Source organism: Pseudophryne corroboree, chromosome 8 (assembly GCF_028390025.1).
Source record: "Pseudophryne corroboree isolate aPseCor3 chromosome 8, aPseCor3.hap2, whole genome shotgun sequence".
Taxonomy (NCBI): Eukaryota; Metazoa; Chordata; class Amphibia; order Anura; family Myobatrachidae; genus Pseudophryne; species Pseudophryne corroboree.
In genome coordinates, this window is record NC_086451.1 from 180958536 (window position 1) to 180981217 (window position 22682).

The 22682-nt window shown below is 44.6% G+C and overlaps 1 protein-coding gene across 1 annotated transcript in view; it reads right to left on the reverse strand.

Annotated features, from left to right (window-relative positions):
• Positions 1-22682, reverse strand: part of LOC134949800 (rho GTPase-activating protein 6-like) — a 612536-nt gene that overhangs the window by 64089 nt on the left and 525765 nt on the right. Inside the window, exon 9 of the mRNA XM_063938526.1 lies at positions 6346-6510. Coding sequence (XP_063794596.1) covers positions 6346-6510 — 165 coding nt within the window. The remainder of the gene's footprint in view (positions 1-6345; positions 6511-22682) is intronic.

Below are 22682 nucleotides of genomic sequence, written 5' to 3' on the forward strand. Positions count from 1 at the left end.
AAGTCCATCGACAAATGGGTCCACGGTCGACGGGGAACAGATAATGGAACCAGTTGCCCTGCAGGCGACTGGCGGGAGACTTTGTGTTGGGCACACTTCGGGCAAGAAGCAATAAACTCCATGACGTCCTTCTTCAGAGTTGGCCACCAGTAGGACCTAGAAATAAATTCAAGGGTTTTCTGAATGCCTTTATGTCCGGCAAAACGGGAAGCATGGGCCCAATGCATGAGCTTCTTCCTTAACACCGGCTTCACAAAACTTTTCCCTGGTGGAGGCGTAGAGTCCATCCCTACCGTGGAGAATGCCAACGGATTAATAATAGGATGCTTGTCCGCAGACTCCGACTCATTTTCTTGCTCCCATGAGCGGGAAAGGGCATCGGCCTTGCGATTCTGAGAACCTGGACAGAACTGGAGTTTAAAGTGGAACCTGGAAAAGAAAAGTGCTCATCTGGCCTGACGAGGGTTAAGACATTGTGCGCTTTTCAGATATAAAAGATTCTTGTGGTCGGTAAGTATAGTAATTGAATGAGAAGCTCCCTCAAACAGATATCTCCACTCCTCTAGAGCGAGCTTGATGGCTAGCAGCTCTTGGTCGCCAATGGCATAGTTGCGCTCAGCTGGGGAGAACTTCCGGGAGAAGAAACTGCAAGGATGTAGATGGCCATCTTTAGCCCTCTGAGATAACACCGCTCCTACTCCAACGGAGGAGGCATCCACCTCTAAGATGAAAGGAGAGTCAATGTCGGGCTGTTTCAGAACTGGTGCAGAGATGAAACGTTGCTTTAGGAGATGAAAAGCTTGCGTAGCTTCTTCAGACCACTTGGACGGGTTAGCACCCTTCTTGGTTAATGCAGTGATAAGCGCCACAATGGTGGAAAAGTCTTGTATAAACTTTCTGTAATAATTGGCGAACCCTAAGAACCTCTGAACCCCTTTGAGGGTTAAGGGTATCGGCCAATTCTGGATTGCTTGTAGTTTCTCAGGATCCATCTCTAGTCCGGAACCGGACACAATGTAACCTAGAAACGGAATGGATTTAACTTCAAAAACACATTTCTCCAATTTGCAATAGAGATGATTGACACGGAGACGGGACAGAACCTCCTTTACCCAGAAACGATGTTCCTCTAGATTATTGGCAAAGTTGAGGATATCATCTAGATATACCATGACATGGCGGTATAAGATGTCTCTGAAGATATCATTGACGAAATGCTGGAAGACAGCTGGAGCATTGCTCAATCCGAAGGGCATGACGAGGTACTCATAATGTCCATCACGGGTGTTAAAGGCGGTCTTCCACTCGTCACCCTCACGGATCCGGATGAGATTGTAGGCACCCCTCAAATCCAACTTTGTAAAGATGGTTGCTCCGCTGACTCTATCGAAGAGCTCTGTAATCAAGGGTAAAGGATACCGGTTTTTGACGGTAATGTCGTTCAGACCTCTGTAGTCGATGCACGGCCGCAGACCACCGTCTTTCTTCTTAACGAAGATAAAGCCTGCGCCAGCTGGAGAAGAAGAAGGTTGGATAAAACCCTTCGCCAGGTTCTCTTTGATGTACTCCTCCATGGAGTGCGTTTTAGGCAGAGACAACGGATAAGTTCGGCCTCGAGGTGGAACCTTCCCTAAAATGAGATCAATTGGGCAGTCCCATTCTCTATGAGGAGGAAGGATATCAGCAGAAGCTTTACTGAACACGTCCGTGTAGTCTTGATATGGAGAAGGTGGAACATCAGACGACCTGGGGAGAGAAGAACAAACAGGAAGCACTTTGGACAAACAGGTCTCAGCACAGGAGGGACCCCATGCTAGTATCTGTGTAGTCGTCCAGTCAATTGATGGATTGTGGAGACGGAGCCATGGAAGGCCTAAAACCACTGGATGTGTGGCTCTTGGAATCACTAGAAAGGAAATAAATTCTGCATGAAGAACTCCCACTCTCAGACGAACTGGTAGAGTCCTTAGAGAAATAACTGCGTCAAAAATCTTGCTGCCATCCACGGCAGTCAAGGAGATGGACGAGGAAAGTCTCTCGGTGGGTAGGGACCACCGTTTAACATAAGCTTCGGTTATGAAATTCCCAGCTGCTCCAGAATCAAGGAGGGCAATGACGTTCCTGTAACGTTGAGCAATTTGGAGCGAGACTGGGAGATTACAATCATGAGGAGATGGAGGGGAGAGCATTACTCCTAGCCGGCCCTCTCCCTGGCGAGCTACGACTAGAAGTCCCGGACGTTTGGGACAGACATTGATTGCGTGCGACGGAGCTGCACAGTAGAGACAAAGAAGCTCGGAAAGACGTCTTCGGCGCTCAGCAGGGGATAGACGGGAACGACCAATTTGCATGGGCTCATCTTCGGATGGAGACGGTTGACGAGGAGGAGGAGCAGAAGATTTAGGAATAGATGATCTTCCTCGCTCGGTTGCTCTTTCTCTGAAGCGTAGATCAACTTTCGTGCATAATGAAATTAGCTCATCCAACGTAGAGGGCAAGTCTCTGGTAGCTAACTCATCCTTGATGCGTTCAGATAAGCCATGCCAGAATGCAGCATACAGGGCCTCGTCGTTCCATGCCAGTTCGGATGCCAGGATTTTGAACTGTATAAGATACTGTCCCACAGTTCGTGTTCCCTGGCGTAAACGGAGAATCTCAGATGAAGCAGAGGTTACCCGGCCTGGCTCGTCGAAGATGCACCTGAATGTAGCTACAAAGTCAGTATAGGAGGCCAGCAGGGGATCAGATTTCTCCCATAAAGGTGATGGCCAGTCAAGGGCTGAGCCACTGAGAAGGGAGATGATATAGACAATTTTAGTACGGTCACTGGGGAAATTGCCAGGTTGAAGCTCAAAATGGATTTCACATTCGTTAAGAAATCCCCTGCAGAATCTTGGAGATCCGTCTAATTTTGCTGGCGTTGGAAGATGAAGAAGTGGAATGGAAATGGGTAAGGTGGGTGGTGTTACAGCTGGTGTCACTGTTGTGGACGCACCGGACGTGCCAGGTCCACGGAGGGTCGTTTGAATCCCATTCAGCCGCGTAGAGAGATCCTGGAGACAGCGGATGATGTGGCCTTGTGCAGCCTCCTGATGTTCGAGTCTGGCTGCCAGTTCTTGCATCGGCCTGGCCGCTTGATCCTGGTCTCCGGCTGGATTCATATGGTCAGTGCTTACTGTCACAACTGAGGGTTTTGGCTGACAGGAGGAAGCCTCAGTTGTAGGGGCTGAGAGGAATTTAAACCGGGGAGGTTTAATCAGACCCCTGGACATGTAAGTGTTAAAGGAAACCCGAAGGTGTGACCATGACAACCAGGTAAAAGTAAAAATAAAAGTTTATTGACAGACTCCGTTTAATAACAAACAGCAAATAATGGCAATTGTAAATAATATAGTTCCTGGAACACTTTGATCATAAAAAGGTATCACAGAGCACTGGTAGGTTAAAGAACAGCTGTTAAAGTCCTTTGATGGAATAACCTTACCAGGCCTGGCTGCAGTAGTGGAGATAGCCAAGGAACATGCCAGTAGATGTAACAGAAGAAGCTGGTAACTTGAATAAGCTGTTATAATTGCTGGATGGAACCAGCCAGGTGGTAAGACACGGAGTGGATGCAGAAATGGGATCAGCCGGGTGATAAAGTCACAGAGTGAATGCTGGATGAAACCAGCCAGGTGATGAAACACGGAGTGGATACTGTAAGATGCTAGGGAGCGTGGAAACAGAGGAGTTGAAGGATGGTTACCGGTGGTAGTGGATACTGCTGGTAAGTAGGAATCCGCTGGAACAACACCGGCACTTTAAGGATACTGGAATCTGCTGGAAGCAGGCTGCTGAAAGCAGATGGGTTAATAGCTGGAAGCTGGAAGCTGGATCAGCCACGGAGGACTGCAGAGTCAGGCTGCACCGCAGGATGGTAGGCAGGTGCGGGTCTCTTAGTGGATGCTGGAGATAGGAGCTGGAACCTGGAAAAACAACCACAAGAGAGAGAGACTGGAACAAGGTATGACAAACAAAGCACTGACAATTTCCTGGCCCAGGCACAGGATACTTATACCTGCAGCAAGGCAGGCATTGGCTGGGCAATTATGCAGATTTCCAGAGGCAGTGGATTGGTGGAACTGAGACATGTGATTGGATCCAACATGGCTGCGCCCATGTTAGTACTTGGAGGGAAAGCAGGTTTTGAAAACCGTGTGGAAACATAACAGTAATGGCGGCGCCGGCCGCAGAGGACAGGAGACGCCATGCAGGATTCAAACATGGCGCCGCTGTGACAGCGTCTCAGCGTGACAGGAGGGATATGCAGAATGTGAACACAGATGAGATCCGGCCTTGGAACACTGAGCCAGCCTCAGGAGACATCTGAAAGGCAAGTAATGGCGTCGAGATACCCGGATCGGGACACCATCCACGTGGACTACGATTGGGAAAAGAATCCTGTGCCATAGCGAAGAGAGCCATGTGAGGGGACGCGGTACACTAATTGGGGTTCTATGTGCTGTGTGAAAACACCCCCAAAAATTTTAAAAATATTGTGTCAACCTTTTTTTGTGTCAACCATTTGTCATGTTGACCTTTTCACCATGTTTACCACCTTTCACATGTCAACATTTTTATCATGTCAACCTTTGCCATGTTGACAAATAGTGGTCGACCTAATGACTGTCAACCTAATTAGGGTCGACCCTGTGATCCATACCCAGTCTTACTACAGATAACTCCATTAGCATTACCGCTACTGCTGTGTCTTGTAACATAACCGCTTACTCTGTACTACATCCTGTTACCGCTGTTACTGCTGTGTCTTGTAACATAACCGCTTACTCTGTACTACATCCTGTTACCGCTGTTACTGCTGTGTCTTGTAACATAACCGCTTACTCTGTACTACATCCTGTTACCGCTGTTACTGCTGTGTCTTGTAACATAACCGCTTACTCTGTACTACATCCTGTTACCGCTGTTACTGCTGTGTCTTGTAACATAACCGCTTACTCTGTACTACATTCTGTTACCGCTGTTACTGCTGTGTCTTGTAACATAACCGCTTACTCTGTACTACATCCTGTTACCGCTGTTACTGCTGTGTCTTGTAACATAACCGCTTACTCTGTACTACATCCTGTTACCGCTGTTACTGCTGTGTCTTGTAACATAACCGCTTACTCTGTACTACATTCTGTTACCGCTGTTACTGCTGTGTCTTGTAACATAACCGCTTACTCTGTACTACATCCTGTTACCGCTGTTACTGCTGTGTCTTGTAACATAACCGCTTACTCTGTACTACATCCTGTTACCGCTGTTACTGCTGTGATTCTGAATTAACCTACAAATCTGCTTAAGTATGAACTATTTGGTCTCAACTTCATTTCACATTCCACTGGTGCCTATTGTTCTCCGCCAATAGGACATATCAACAATTTTGTTATTTCATTTTTGTAATAGTCTGTTCTTCAGCGGGATGCTACACCTCTTCTTCCTCCTGTATTCACCTATTTTTCCCATCTCCCCCCATCTTCCCCTATTCCAGCAATCTCCCTGGGGTTGCGAGCATGCACAGTGGGTCTTTAGCTGTTGTGGGCAGCATTGCCATTTTGTTTATTTTTCCTTTCTATGTACCCATTCTTTCCATACCTGTCCAATTATTCCACATCTCTTGGTACCTCTTTCCTTTTGTGCTCTCTTCATATCTCCACCTTTCCCTAATTCTCTTTACTTGTATTCCCCCATCCATCCCTCCCACACTTTCCTTTCACTCTCCCTGCACCATGTTTCTCTCCCACTCCCACTCTTTTCTGTCTTCCCTGCTGCCTGTGCCCCATTCTGATATAATGATTTGTCTACTGTATCAGGCAGTGATGATATTAATATTATTGATGTCAGAGTGAGCTCTTTGCTGTAAAAAGCCCGGTAAGTGGGGCATGGCTCCCTTGCATTTTGCATATGATGATGGGGGAGCTTGTGTGTCAAGGGGCAGTTGTGTATTGTAACAAGGGGCAGTTGTGTATTGTAACAAGGGGCAGTTGCGTATTGTAACATACTGTATGTCCCTCAACAATTTTACATTTGCATTATTAGAGGACATAAGGTGACCCTTGCACATAGGTCCACTAAGCTACATAAGCTATCAAAAATTCGACATGAGTTTTTCATGATTTTTTTCATTGAAACTGACTTGTTCATACTTTATCATTCCAGTGGACCTGGAGGGGGAACATAATCTGTGCCTGAAGCATGGCAAGCGCAGCTTATACAGTGTCCATGTCGACTGTCAGTATCATAGTCAGAGTTTGCTGTATGGGCTGCATAAGTTGATTGACTGCAATATGTTATACACACCATGTACAAGTCTTGATGATACTGTATTAGCGTCTCTGTCACTTTGATCTGTGAGGCACTGTCCTGGAAGCTTTGTTTTTCACACCCCAAACCACTCTCATTTTGTAGCAAGTTTGGACCGAATATAGTTGCTAGGTTAGCAACAGACATTTTGTTTCCCAGTACCTGTGAACAAGATCACACAATGCATCAATTTACATCAAATAAGAGAATTCTCCAGAACAAAACTGTCCATTGACAACCATATATTATCACAGAGCACTAGGTAACACAAATCTTATGAATCACATAAGGGCTGATGCAAAGTTGAACACAAGTTCGCGGATGTATCTTGTATCTTTTTGCACTGCGCATGGTCAGACCCTAGCGTATATGACTACAGGCTATACAATTTATTTGCATCTCCATTTATAGCTGAAGGGGTTAAATGGGTGGTAATGAGATGTTTGCATATAGGCCAAGATTAGCGTGAGCGTGATGGTTGGGATTGTGGGCTATGCAGAGTTGTGTGTATGCGTAATTACAGCTATTTTCAGATGGATCATTTGCACCAGGGATCGGAATAGTGCACACCGTTAATAATGATAACTGTTAGTCCAAATGCACACATAGGAGCAGTCCAATCACAGAGGTAAGTACAACTCTGCACTCAATGTGGCTACAATTACAGCCGACATGCATTCGACTCCGCATCAGCCCCATATTGTATTAAAATGGTTACGGTATGAACAGTCGATAATGTTAAGGTCGACAGTCATTAGGTCGACCACTATTGGTCGACATTGGCATAGTTGACATGGACAAATGGTCGACACATGAAAGGTCGACACATGAAAATGTCGACATGGATTTGTTACTTGTTTTTTGTGTAATTTTTTCCGTAACATGACCAGGAACCCTAATTAGTGTACCACGTTACCTTGTATGGCGAGCAAAGCTGCGGGCAAGGTGCCTCGCTCCTATACCGCTGCGCTCGGCACAGGTTACTATTCCCAATCTTAGTCCACGTGGATGGTAAAGTATGAAAAAGTAAAAAATCTATTTTTTTCTCTCAAAAAAGCCATGTCGACCGTTTTATGTGTCGACCATTTGTCCATGTCAACCATGTCAATGTCAACCAATAGTAGTCGACCTAATGAGTGTCGTCCTTAACATTGTCGACCATCTGAATGGATACCTATTAAAATAGATCACTGTTGAATATTCTGAAGTTAGTGTCATACACTTTAATTTGCACAAGTGTGCAAAGCATTCTGTCAAAGTGTGTAAGTCAACAGAAGAGTAAAGGGGCAATAGTATACATTGGCTGATGGGTGCAGTTGGCCAGAATAATGATGTTATACTGAAGCTTAGAGTAAACACACAAATTAAATTCATATTGGCAATGACTGAAATTAGAAAAGGGGTGGAGAGGGTGTATTTTTAGGGGCTGTGCTCTGCAAAAGTTCTGGATTTTTGCACCAGTTCTAAGATGGCAGAGCTCAGACCCTACACTTTTATTGGGACATAGCTTACACCTTTCAGTTGTACATTGGTGGAACATTTTTATTCCCAATGTAAAACAACTGTTTAAGAGTTCTGGTAGGTTGACCATTGAGAACGGCTGAATGTCGTCATAGCTGAGATTGCTGAAATCCACTCCAATTCTCCACTTACTGCTCTATATTAGAACTTTCATCCACCTCATTATACAGCCCCAGTGGAGGAGAATCTTTTGGTGTCTGTATTGCTAGTAAAAACGATTCTCCTCCGGACTCTGCTTACTTATAGCATCGGTGCAAAGCTCGGCGTGGGCGGCCTCACATACACCTCCACCCATGGCTGATTGCTTATGGCTAAAACCAAGATGGAGAAAGGACCTCTGCACCAGGGGGAGGAGCTAGGGCCAAACAGGATACCCGAAAGGTTAGGTCTAAAACCAAGTTGGGGACGGGACTTCTGTCATCACCAGGGGAGGAGCCATGCCTGAACAGGGTACCCAAAATGTACCCTCACTGGCTCGTTTCACTCACCACGATTCGGGCTCGGCTCACTCCACTCCACTTCGCATGCCAACGGGTTACTAAAGGGAGTAGTTTGTGGTGTGGATAGAAGAACTATCCCGCTGGCCTAGCTCCTCCTCCTGGTGTCGTGGCTCTACCCCCTGACATCAGAGATCCTTTCTCCAACTTGATTCTAGCATCTAGCATGTTCGCTCGCCACGCTTCGGGCTCGGTGGCTCGCTCCGCTTTGCTTGCCGCCGGGTTACTAAAGGGAGTAGTGGGTGGCATGGATAGTGAATAAACTATCATGCCAGCCTAGCTCCTCCCCATGACCTCAGAGGTCCTTTCTCCAACTTGGTTCTAGCATCTACCCTTTCCAGACATGGGCTACTTGCCATCTGGATGTGGTGCCATGGAGTACTCTGTAGTGATCTACAAGTCCCAGTAATGGCTGCCCTATGGCCTCCTCTCCCATACCATCTTTGGGACTGTTCACCTTTCCCTGTGGTGTCATGTATTTGGAGCCCCGAACGGCCCTATGATTCCATCAGCGGTCATCTGCGGCTGTTTGTGGAAGTGGAAAGGCTAATTCGGAGAGAGCCGACTTAATCTGTGCCTCTGACATCCTGATGATGGCTGCCTGGTACTAACTTTGTTGATCTCACACCTTTACACTTCTTCATTTTTCTCCTCTACTCTTCTTAATTTATTGCCCACCATGTGTATCACCCCCCTCCCTGGGTGCCCTCTATTGACCCCTTGTCTCCTACTCACCCCACCTTTGTCTTCAACCCTCTCCATTCCCTTTACATTAACTAACCTAGATATTTATCAGTGCCTTAAATTATCTCTCCTGGACATTCATCAGTGACTTACATTATCTCTCCTCATTGGCTTACATTATCTGTCCTGGACATTCATCAGTGGCTTACATTATCTGTCCTCAGTGGCTTACATTATCTGTCCTGGACATACATCAGTGACTTACATTATCTGTCCTGGACATTCATCAGTGGCTTACATTATCTGTCCTGGACATTCATCGGTGACTTACATTATCTGTCCTCAGTGGCTTACATTATCAGTCCTGGACATACATCAGTGACTTACATTATCTATCCTGGACATACATCAGTGACTTACATTATCTGTCCTGGACATTCATCAGTGGCTTACATTATCTGTCCTCAGTGGCGTACATTATCTGTCCTGGAGGATATTCATCAGTGGCTTACATTATCTGTCCTGGAGGACATACATCAGTGACTTACATTATCTGTCCTCAGTGGCTTACATTATCTGACCTGGAGGACATTCATCAGTGGCTTACATTATCTGTCCTGGAGGACATACATCAGTGACTTACATTATCTGTCCTCAGTGGCTTACATTATCTGTCCTGGAGGACATTCATCAGTAGCTTACATTATCTGTCCTGGAGGACATTCATCAGTGACTTACATTATCTGTCCTCAGTGGCTTACATTATCTGTCCTGGACATACATCAGTGGCTTACATTATCTGTCCTCAGTGGCTTACATTATCTGTCCTGGACATTCATCAGTGGCTTACATTATCTGTTCTGGACATAATTCAGTGACTTACATTATCTGTCCTCAGTGGCTTACATTATCTGACCTGGACATTCATCAGTGGCTTACATTATCTGTCCTGGAGGACATTCATCAGTGACTTACATTATCTGACCTGGACATTCATCAGTGACTTACATTATCTGTCCTCAGTGGCTTACATGGACATTCATCAGTGGCTTACATTATCTGTTCTGGACATAATTCAGTGACTTACATTATCTGTCCTCAGTGGCTTACATTATCTGTCCTGGACATACATCAGTGGCTTACATTATCTGTCCTTAGTGGCTTACATTATCTGTCCTGGACATACATCAGTGGCTTACATTATCTGTCCTCAGTGGCTTACATTATCTGTCCTGGACATACATCAGTGGCTTACATTATCTGTCCTTAGTGGCTTACATTATCTGTCCTGGACATACATCAGTGGCTTACATTATCTGTCCTCAGTGGCTTACATTATCTGTCCTGGACATACATCAGTGGCTTACATTATCTGTCCTGGAGGACATTCATCAGTGACTTACATTATCTGACCTGGACATTCATCAGTGGCTTACATTATCTGACCTGGACATTCATCAGTGGCTTACATTATCTGTCCTGGACATTCATCAGTGACTTACATTATCTGTCCTCAGTGGCTTACATTATCTGTCCTGGACATACATCAGTGGCTTACATTATCTTTCCTGGACATACATCAGTGGCTTACATTATCTGTCCTCAGTGGCGTACATTATCTGTCCTGGACATACATCAGTGGCTTATATTATCTTTCCTGGACATACATCAGTGGCTTACATTATCTGTCCTCAGTGGCTTACATTATCTGTCCTGGACATTCATCAGTGGCTTACATTATCTGTTCTGGACATAATTCAGTGACTTACATTATCTGTCCTCAGTGGCTTACATTATCTGTCCTGGAGGACATTCATCAGTGACTTACATTATCTGACCTGGACATTCATCAGTGACTTACATTATCTGTCCTCAGTGGCTTACATTATCTGACCTGGACATTCATCAGTGGCTTACATTATCTGTCCTCAGTGGCTTACATTATCTGTCCGGGACATACATCAGTGGCTTACATTATCTTTCCTGGACATACATCAGTGGCTTACATTATCTGTCCTGGACATACATCAGTGGCTTACATTATCTTTCCTGGACATACATCAGTGGCTTACATTATCTGTCCTGGAAATACATCAGTGGCTTACATTATCTTTCCTGGACATACATCAGTGGCTTACATTATCTGTCCTCAGTGGCTTACATTATCTGTCCTGGACATACATCAGTGGCTTACATTATCTGTCCTGGACATTTACAGGGCATGGTGCCGCAGTGACTTATACATCTTGAACAATTGACTCCATCGTATCTGGGATCAAGCATCGGAGTTACAAAATCATCAGCGTTGCTTGCCGGAACTTTCATTATACTACTTTTCACTTACAGTACCTGTTCCATCAGGGTTTCTGCTATCACGTCAGGTAGTAATTACAGTCTGTAGTGACAGGTGGTTACATTATCCTAATGCCCCCCCCGAGTGGGGATTCTGCTCCCTGGTCGGGATTCCAACCGACGGAATTCTCTTGGCTGTTGGGATTCCGGTGTCAGTATCCTGACCGCCGGGATCCCGACAGCTAGGAAACGAACTGCCTACCGATTATTACTTATTATTTAAATGTGCTGCTTTTCCATACTGTATCATACAGTTCTGTACTTTTGTTGTGTACATTGTCTCCCACATTTAACACTTTTTAGTTGTTCTTATTATTTTTAGGATTGTCCAGTTTAGTTAAGCAGCTCCTGACAGTCACTCATATCATCTTGCAGCATTGCTGTTAACACAAAAGTTTAATAGCTCTGCATACTGGAGCAGCTTTTACAAGCACTTAAGCCCACATTTCTCTGTATATACAATTTATACGTCCTCTACATATATTGTCATCTTGATTTAGGTCAGCATTGCCTGAGATCAAAGTTGTGTTTTGGCTGCATGTTTACTACTCTTTAAATGCTCCTAACCAAATTCTTGTATTTCACGGTGTATGCAACCATCTAGTGGCAAATATTAATATTGCATCTTATAATTCAACTTGATAATTTGAAAGGTTCTTGTCATACTTGCCTACTCTCCCGGAAAGGCCGGAAGGCTCACAAAAATCGAGTGGCACTACCGGCCCCTGGGGAAGTGGGCAAGTCTCCCGCATCCTGATCCCCCTAGCCGCACCCCCCACTAACCGCCACCCGCACTCACACGGCAACCCGACATAGAGGACAGGTGGGCATGGTTAAATTACTCTCCTGTCTTAGCTGCTACAACCTCTGATGGGAGGCTATTCCACTTATCCGCTACCTTTTCTGTGAAGTTATTTTTCTTACATTTCCCCAGAACCTACCTTCCTCCATTTTCAGTGTATGTCCACAAGTTCTAATACTTCTCTTCCTTTGAAGAATGTTTCCCTACTGTACTTTGTTTGTTTTGTGATGTAGGCTATGCACCATTTATGTTGCCCTTCTTTGTACGCTCTCTAATATATTTATATCCTTTCGAAGGTATGGCCTCCAGAACTGGACACAGTATTCCAGATGAGGTGGTACCAATGACTTATACAGTGGCATTATTACTTCTTTTTTTCTGCTACTGATTCCTTTCCCTATACAACCAAGCATCCATCTTGTCTTTCTCATTGCTTTGTAACATTGCTTTCCTGCCTTTAAGTCACTTGAAATAGTAACTTCTAAATCCCTTTCCTCCTCAGTATTTTCCATTATAGTACCCGTGATACTACATTGAGCCTTTGGGACTTTGAGACCCAAATGCATATTTAGCATTAAACTGTAGTTGTCACGCTCTTGACCATTTCTCAAGTCTACTTAGATCATCAATCATTTGTTTTACCCCTCCTGGTGTGTTTACCCTGTTGCATATCTTTGTTTATCTGCAAAAAATCATACTTTCCCTTCAATACCATTTGCAATGTCACCAACAAAGATATTAAAGAGCAATGGTCCAAGTACAGATCCCTGGGGTACTCCACTGGTAAATTTCCCTCCATAGAATGCACTCTGTTTACTACAACTGTTTATTTCCGCTTCTGCAACCAGGGTCTTATCAATTTAACTGTTTTATAATCCAATCCAACACTCTTGAGTTTATTTAGCAGTCTGTGATGTGGGACAGTGTCACTACTCCCACTTAGTGGTCTAAAGTGAAATTGTAAGCTTTACAGTTCTCACACTAATTATCTCAATTGTCATAGCTATACTTGTTAGTCTTGCGCATTAATCACCATCTTTGAATCTGTAATTATGTGATCCCATATGTTATTTTAGGGGTATTACTTCAATTTTATTATCGTAACCCGTGTGTAATCTATCTGGTGAAATTTACAATTGTTTGCAGAACTTTGGTGACAACACACTTTTTGTATCTACCCTGCAGTGGCCTATTGGCCCACGGGGTAAAGACAGATGTTTGGCTAAAGAATACTCATCCAACCCCTCAGACACACCACCATCTGCAATATGGTCAGATCTAAGCATGGATCAGGTAAACCTGCTCCCCCATCTCATTCTCGAAAGCCATCAGATGCATCACAGTCTTCAGGAACATCTGCCACGGGCACTATCCCTATTTCCACCTTGCCCACGACTGAAATGGCAGAGACCATTTCTAAGAAGCTCTTGCTACAATTTGATAAAAAATAGGAGAGCACTGAAATGAAAATAGAGGCGGCTCTAGCTAGAATTGATGCACTTGCTGGTTGCTTAAAGACATTGAAAACAAGGGTTAGCGATATGGAGATTGGAGTACATACCATCCAAGATGACACATCTTCTCACTCCTCTACCATTCAGTCCCTTAAAAGTAAATGATCTAGAAAATCAACACTGTAGAAATAACCTTTGGTTTAGAGTTATACCTGAGTCCTACAAGGGTCTGCAGCTCCTCAACTTTCTTGCTAAGGATTTGCCTCTTGCTTTAGATATTGTGGACACGTTAGGCACTCCCCAAATAGTGGGATCCCACCGCCTAGACCCAGAAAGACAGAGAAGCAAAAATAGGCCCCATTCTGTCATAGGGAGATTCCTGGACTATCAGGCTAAGTAGCAAATCTTGACCGCCTACCGTACTGTACCTCCTTTGTGGTCCAATCCCACAAAGTCATGATTTTCCGGAATTATTCAGTGTTGGTTGCTGAAAAGTGTAAAGCCATTTTTGAGGTTTGCAATTATTTACAGTGCATCTGGAAAGTATTCACAGTGCTTCACTTTTTCCACATTTTGTTATGTTACAGCCTTATGTCAAAATGGAATAAATTCATTTTTCCCCCCTCAAAATTCTACACACAAACCCCCTTAATGACAATGTGAAAAAAGTTTTTGGGAGATTTTTGCAAATTTATTAAAAATAAAAAACTAAGAAATCACATGTACATAAGTATTCACAGCCTTTACTCAATACTTTGTTGATGCACTTTTGGCAGCAATTACAGCCTCAAGTCTTTTTGAATATGATGTCACAAGCTTGGCACACCTATCTTTTTTGGCAGTTTTGCCCATTCCTCTTTTCAGCACCTCTCAAGCTCCATCAAGTTGGATGGGAAGCGTCGGTGCACAGCCATTTTCACATCTCTCCAGAGATGTTCAACCGGATTCAAGCCTGGGCTCTGGCTGGGCCACTCAAGGACATTCACATGCAATCCAAGCACAGGCTATAGTAGGCCGCAATATAGCCCCTGAAGCCGTGTAAATGAATTTTAGCGTAGCATCCACCTTTCGATCTGCCGGGTCTTTCAACGCGGTGGATCCCGGGACTGGCAGCACCACCTGTTTGGACAGCCCAGAGACAGAGGCGTCGACTATCGGCGGGGACTCCCATTACTTCCTATCTTCCTCTGGGAAGGGAAAAGCATCCATGACCCTCATAGGGATCTGGAATTTATTTTCCGGATTTTCCCAGGCTTTTTCAAAGATAGCATTTCATTCTTTGGATGCCAGGAAGGTGAAGGGGAGCTTTTTATTGTCTGTGAAAAAGGCCTCCTCCACCTGCTCAGGAGCTGCATCAGTAATGTGTAACACATCCCTTTCAGCTTCAATCATCAACTGCACCCCCTTAGCAAGTGATGCTGTCCCCCTTGACACATCCCCGTCACCGTCTACAGTGTCAGAATCGGTGTCCGTGTCATCCTGCATAAGGTTGGCAAGTGCACGTTTGTGAGAATGCACCGCACGGTACCCCGAGGAAGCAGTATCAGACCACACGACCATAGAGGATTGCAGAACTTGAGTGGCATACTCAGTCCTAGCAACCCTATCAGAAATCTGAGAAATAGTCCCCTGCAGGGAGCCTAACCATTCTGGCTCTCTAGCTGGGATCTGCGCTACACCAGTGCAATCCTGATTATATGGTATGGAGTCTTCCTGGGAAGATAAATCCTCTGCAGCATATGAAACAGTGTCCCTTGACATGTTGTCACATACACACCAAACACCCCACAAACACACAGGGTACCCCCAAGAATGGCAGAATGGCAGAGACACAGAGATTGGAGCCAACCCACACACAGCGCTATTATAGGTATAGGGAGACCCTAACCAGCGCTGACTGTGTCCCTTAATAGGTGACACAGCCTTTACACAGCCTTCCCTCCCTTCTACAATCCCCTGGTACCGTACAGATAGCTGGAGTTGCTCTGGAGGGACCTGTTCATCCACTGGCAGTGAGCTGCAGGCAGGAAAATGGCGCTGAACGCTGCTAGGTCCGCTCTACGGAGAAGCTCCGCCCCCTTAATGGCACTGTCTTCCCGCTCCTGTGAGATTATGCTGGCCTGAGGATTTGTTTGCTGGCTAAGATCCGCGGACCCGACAGGCTGGAAATGGTCAGTGTAGGGTTAGGTGCTGGCTCAGGGCGCCCCTCACAGCGCCGCACCGCAGTGCCGCTGCTCCTCCCCAAAAAGCCGCCCTCTTCACACTGACCATTCACTTGTAAGGAGGGACAGTCACTCACTCACCACTTTCAGCTCTGCAAGGGGGTGGCGGCTGGCTGCCGGGGTTAGCGTTCCCCTGTGGCGGGGCGCGATCTGTCCGCTCTGGAGCTCAATGTCCAGTCAGCGGAGTCAGTGGCTCAGACCCCGCAGAGTGGACACTGCTTCCCCCCTCAGTCCCTCGATGCAGGCAGGCTGTTGCCAGAAGCCTTCTGTAAAAAAATAAACTCTTAAGATAAACTTTTTCCAGGAAAGCTCTGTAGAGCTCCCCTAGCTGTGACCGGCTCCTCTGGGCACATTTTCTAAACTGAGTCTGGTAGGAGGGACATAGAGGGAGGAGCCAGCCCACACTATTAAACGCTTAAAGAGCCAATGGCTCCCGGTGGACCCGTCTATACCCCATGGTACTAATATGGACCCCAGCATCCTCTAGGATGTAAGAGAAATATTAATCCATGGTTCTTTTCGTTACACGAGGAGCACCCATAGCAGATACGGTAAAAAGTGAAAGGAACATTTTTGTAGTTTATTAAATTCTACACACTGGATGTACAACTCACATTTTTATTTTGTTTGTTTGGGCGTTACCATTCACACAACGCAATCCACGCATCGGTAATGATGTCATTATTTCAACCCCCTTTCTCATCCCCTTAGGGGAGGTTTATTAAAATTCTAATTATGTAGTTTTCCTATTTCCCACCTGAAGAATACCTATGTTACATTTAGCTTCCTCACATATTGGGAAATAAGAGAATTAGTGATGAGTGAGTGAGTGAGTGAGTGAGTGAGTAAGGGCTTTCACATTTATAAATATAGATACAGGTTGAGTATCCCTTATCCAAAATTAAAAATCCCAAATTTTTGTGTCCCCTCCTGAGATAATGACATAGATATTATATATTATGTGTATTTATAGATATATTACATAGATATATAATATAATATATATGTATATGTGTCATAATACAGAGAGAGAGATACTGTACATATACAGCATGTAAAGTCTATCAATAGCTTGTGGCATTTATGAAAACACTTGGTTTGAGATATATGTTTTGTGTGTCAAGTTTAAATTTAAAGACAAATTTGTTCATTAGAAAATAATTATGAGTATTCAGGCAGTGAAACTCTGAAGTGGGAGCCCATGGTTTGAGCACCTCCCAGAGCCCTTTGTAGTTTTAATCTACCACTGTTATTTACAAAAGAATGTAATAAAGCAGTGGTTCCCAAACTGTGTGCCGTGGCACCCTGGGGTGCCTCAGGACACTTGCAGGGGTGCCTCGGGTTGGTGGTCCAGGACCAATTAAAATTATTTATGTCCAATGTAATAGGCAAAGCCAGTGGTGGTGGCTGGCAATCATAAAGTATGTGGACAAACAGAAGCAAATCTTGTCCCTCACCACACAATTGACCCTAATGATGACATATAAGCACAAATTTACTTAATTTAATATTTTTCTTTATTTCTCGATAAGAAACCTTTGGTCTAGGGGTGCCGTGAAAGAAATTCTGATACTCTAGGGCGCCGTGATTGAAAAAAAGATTGGGAACCACTGTAATAAAGTACTTACCACAGCGAATGTGAGCAGTAAAGTTTTGCAGCTCTTTATATTGTAATAAATATAACTAAATAAAAAAAATTACAGATATAGAAAATAAACGAATGATGTCTTACTCACAGTCTACAGTAAAACGCTTTCACTGTCACCCAACAAATCGAACCTATTTGCCTGTGGCATTGCAGTCAGACATGTATTCATTGAGCTATCTGTCCTTGCATAGAAAGGTAGATAATTCTAAGATAGAGAATTCTAACTATTTAAAGCTTACCTTGTACTTTGTGAAAAAATGATCAGCATAGCGGATGAGCAGATCTATGTAGTGTGTGGCTGAAAGGAATTGGATGTGCAATGCTGATTATTGTTTTACAAAGTACCAGTAGCTTTATATAGTGTTCATAGTTTTTTTTTTTAATGCGGGTTCAAATAGCTTAATGAGTAGGGTGTTTGATTACAATTCAACAGGTTATAGGTTTGAATCCTTGGTATGGCAGTATATTGAAATGTGTTATTTAATAAAGGGTATTGTAACAGAATAACAACAAGCTCTCAAGTTAAGTGCATGAATGTGGTACAGGTTGAGTATCCCTTATCCAAAACGCTTGGGACCAGAAGTATTTTGGATATGGGATTTCTCCGTATTTTGGAATAATTGCATACCATAATGAGATATCATGGTGATGGGACCCAAGCCTAAGCACAGAATGCATTTATGTTTCATATACACCTTATACACAGCCTGAAGGTCATTTTACCCAATATTTTTATAACTTTGTGCATTAAACAAAGCGTGTGTATATTCACACAACTCATTTATGCTTCATATACACCTTATACACACAGCCTGAAGGTCATTTAATACAATATTTTTAATAACTTTGTGTATTAAAGTTTGTGTACATTGAGCCATCAGAAAATAAAGGTTTCACTATTTTATTCGCACTCAAAAAATTCAGTGTTTCGGAATATTCCGTATTTCAGAATATTTGGATATGGGATACTCAACCTGTATAAAGAGGACTTATGTCCAAATCCATTTTCTTGCAGTGTTCTATAAATGTGTGTATGGGTGCAGTTAAATTGTTGACAGTTGGGATCCTGGTGGTCAGGATACTGACGCCGGAATCCCAACCCTTGACAATGCTGAGAGCCGTTATCCTGGCTAACAGGGTCAATTCCAACTAGTGGGTGTCCACGACACGACACTGTGTTGAGTGCATTGAGCCACTGAGCCAGCAGTGTGGCGAGTGCAGCAAGCCCGCAAGGGGACTCTTTGTACTCGCCACGATGCCGGCATACTGACATCCGGGATGCCGTTGTTGGTATACTGATGACCGACATCCCGGCTGTCAGTATATCATACTAATCCCGTGTGTATTATATACTGTATATATATATATCTATATATATATATATAAATGTGGGAAGTGGCATCATAACATGACCTTTCTCTGGAATCAATCATGCCATGCCCCTTCCCCACGGAGCATGTGCCTTATGTACGTATTGGAAAAATTCTAGCTCTGGCACAGGGGACCAAAAAGCCTATTCACGGTATCAGATACCTTTATTTCTGTGTGATATTCGTGCATTTGTGTTGTTACACTGAGCATACATTTGAAGATAAATTTGAGAATATAGGCACAGATGCTGATGTGTTAGCACACCACTTCTGCATTAGCTATAAAAGCCTTTTATTGAACTCTGAAATACTTCCAGAAACATTGCTGGAAAGAGGCTGTAATTTACCATATAGGGTTGACAGTACACAGTATGCAACACAGTACTCTGAATTCACATTTTGACATACAGCGTCCCCAGTTCATATTATATAGTGCCTCCACTTCATACTGTGCCGCATTACAGTGTCCCAGTTTATATTATTTAACATTATGATGCCCTCCAGTTCATTTTCTACCACATTACAATGAACAGGTCCAGGGACATAAGTAGATATATTGTAAGCTCCAAGGCAAAAGATTGTAAGGCCGCCTATGTACCAACCAATAGTGAAAAATTTATATAACACATGTAACTGTGACAGGGAAGGTGGTCCCTCTCAGCTCTGGGCCCCATAGCATCTGCACTCCCTGCACTTGGTAGCTATTCCCTTGTATATAACACATGTAACTATGACAGGGAAGGTGTCCTCTCTCAACTTTGGGCCCCATAGCAGCTGCTCTCCCTGCACCTACAGTAGCTATGCCCTTGTATATAACACATGTTACTGTGACAGGGAAGGTGGTCCCTCTCATCTCTGGGCCCCATAGCAGCTGCACTCCCTGCACCTGTGGGTGGAGACTCTGCAGAAGTGAGCTGAGTGTGCAAGAAACAGGTTGTGAGGAGGTGATCTCCAGCTGCAGAGAGATTTACACAGGGGCTTTTCCTGCTGGCTTCCCTGGGTGAGATGGATTTCACCGGGGGAGAAGGCTCCCTGAATATGGACTGCGTCTGGAGCACTGTAAGTGCTATGACAGTACACACTGGAGCCACAGTAATAGGCGGCCAGCCAGTGGCAGAAAGGGCCAGTTGTTCCATTAATGCGGACTCCCCCAAACTGCAGGAGGGTGCTCCTCTGAGTGAAGATTTAACTCAAGATTGAGTGGCAGCAGCTGTTGCCAGCCTGACTTTTAGTGAAGCAGGGGGAGGGGGGTCCCGGCCTTTGGATGCTGGGGAGAATGTTCCGGCATCCCCGGGAGACACAGAGGATGAGGAAGAGATGGAGACGTATGAGAATTACCCTATTAAAGAACTGCAGTGAGGAAACCTGGCTCTGAACAATAAAATAGCAAGTAAAAAGAAGAAAAGAAACTCATGCTATAAATGGGAGAGGTCAATTCTGAAAGAAGAGCTACTTCTACTAACATCTGACCTTGAAAGGGTTAAAGCTCAACTGGCAGTGAAGCGGTTTATGGAGAAAGGCAAAGCAAAAAGTAATATACCTGTTGTTTCTTGTGAGGCTGTGGTGAAAGATACTCAAGAAATGGAGGTCTGTCAATCAGACAAAGTTCTGTTGCGGAGGTACCGGTGGCTGCAGAGATTGGAACTGGGGAGGCATCTCCTCAAGATTCAGCTGTGATGCAGGCAGGAAAGGGTGCACAGGACACTAATGTGCCAGGTGCAGCAGTAATTGCTACGACCTTACTGGGCCGACGCCCATGCTGTGTGAACCTTCTACTGCTGGTGCAGAAGCTAAAAGTGAAGGTCTGGAAGTGCAGCGTTCTGACTTCCAGCTTAGGATGAATATAATTGGTGCAGAAATCTTTTGGCAGCAAGGGGGGAAAAGGCCACTGAGGCGACTTTGGGTGCAGGTAGGTGTTCGGCTCCGGATGGGAAACCAGGGGTTAATGCCCAAGAAGTGCAGTCTCTTTCTTCCACAGGTACAGAACACAGCACCAGCAAGCAGCAAAAGGAATGCCAATTTCTTTTTTATCCACTAGGGGTCACTAGAGTACTCTTGGGATATGGACGGTTCCACAGGAACTAGGCACTGAATAGTTAAACTTTGACTATACCTCCCCTCCATATCCCAGAGTACCTCAGTGTTTTTTCGGTGCTCACCGAGCAACTAGGCTTGTGGAAGTGGATCCACAATTATTGATTTTTTTTCCTTTGATTATTTTTGAAACATCCCTTTCCCCCTTCCAAGAAGGCGAGGGTTTGGGATAGTGAATGCTGCTGTTGCAGCTGTGGGTGTCGGACCTCTCTTGAAGAGCTCCCTCACTTCCACGTGCAGGACACCTGCAGTAAAAGGCTGACAGTGCTTACAGAGAAGCCCCGTCATTGCCCTCACCACAGGGTCCAGGTATGTTGTTTGGGGCGGTCAGCTCATGCTGCCGCCCCGCTGTGTGGGATTACTGTGTGTGTATTTGTGCCGGGCCGCTGCCCGCAGCCGCCCGCCGCTACTTCCAGCGCCGCTGTGTGAATGTCTCTTCCGCTGCGCTGAGCCACGCTGGTCTTTGGAGGCCGCTCCACGCGGCATATCGTCTGCTCTGATGCACTTCCGGAGGGCGCACAGTTATAGGCTGGTCTCCGTGTACAGAGTAGCGGTACACGGAGCACGGGGGAGAGGGGGAGGCACACTTCTTTAAAAGTATGTATGACCTAACACAGAGCCAGCAGCGCTGTATAGATAAGTAACAGGAATGGCATATATGCATTTAAGTATAATCTGCTACATAGATTAATGTTTGCACTTTGTGATATTCTGTGAGCATGGGGACATATTAAACCATGCTTCCTGTTTTTTCCTGTTTCTTTTCAGAATTTCCTGTATTACATCTCTCCACCATTGAAGGCGCTGGGGTGTTAGAGGGATTTTGGGATCAGACATATTACTGCAACATTTGGCCAGAGATATAGAGACACCTTAGTGCTATTTACTGAGTCGCACAGGTTCTTTGTCTTTGTATTTGTATTGTTTTTTTTTTTTTTTGCATAATGAGTAAGACACCAGCAAAGTCCAAGAAGCAGGTTTACTGCAATGTCTGTAAGGGTGTATTACCTGATGGATTTACCACATGTAAAGTATGTGTTGTAAATTCTGAAACAAATACAATTCCTGCTCCGGTTTCAAATCCCATTTCAACCCCGGACCCGCCATGGGCTATATTAGCAGATGTTTTAGCTGGATTGCAATCAGAGTTGGCCGCCTCTCAGCAGGAGCGAGAGGCGGCAAGATCTGAATCTAGGGTGAGACCGCTAGAACTTCCTGAGGGGTCTCAGCCTTACCAAAGGTCCAGATCTTCTTTGACTAAAGGGGATAAGTTTCCTTTTTCCTATAAGCTACCGGCTGCTATGTTAATGTTTGATGATTCTTCGCCAGACCTCACTGTACAAGATATGGGTGAGAAAGGCGAAGTAGACCAGCAGTCAGAGGGTGACGATTTTGACAGGCCAGGTATTGATAATCTCATCAGAGCAGTGCGTCAGTCTCTGAATTTTACAGAAACTGAGGAGCCTCTGACAAATGATGAGGTCGTTTTTACTAAATGACAAAGAACTCCAGTTTGTTTTCCTGTGTCAGAATATCTTAATAAAATGTTACTAGAAACAAGGAAGAATCCGGATTAAATGGTTTTCTGTACCTCACAGATTTAGGTCTAGCTATCCTTTTCCAAAGTCTATGACAGCTACATGGGAGAATCCGCCGTTGGTGGATTCATCTGTGTCTAAACTTACAAAGA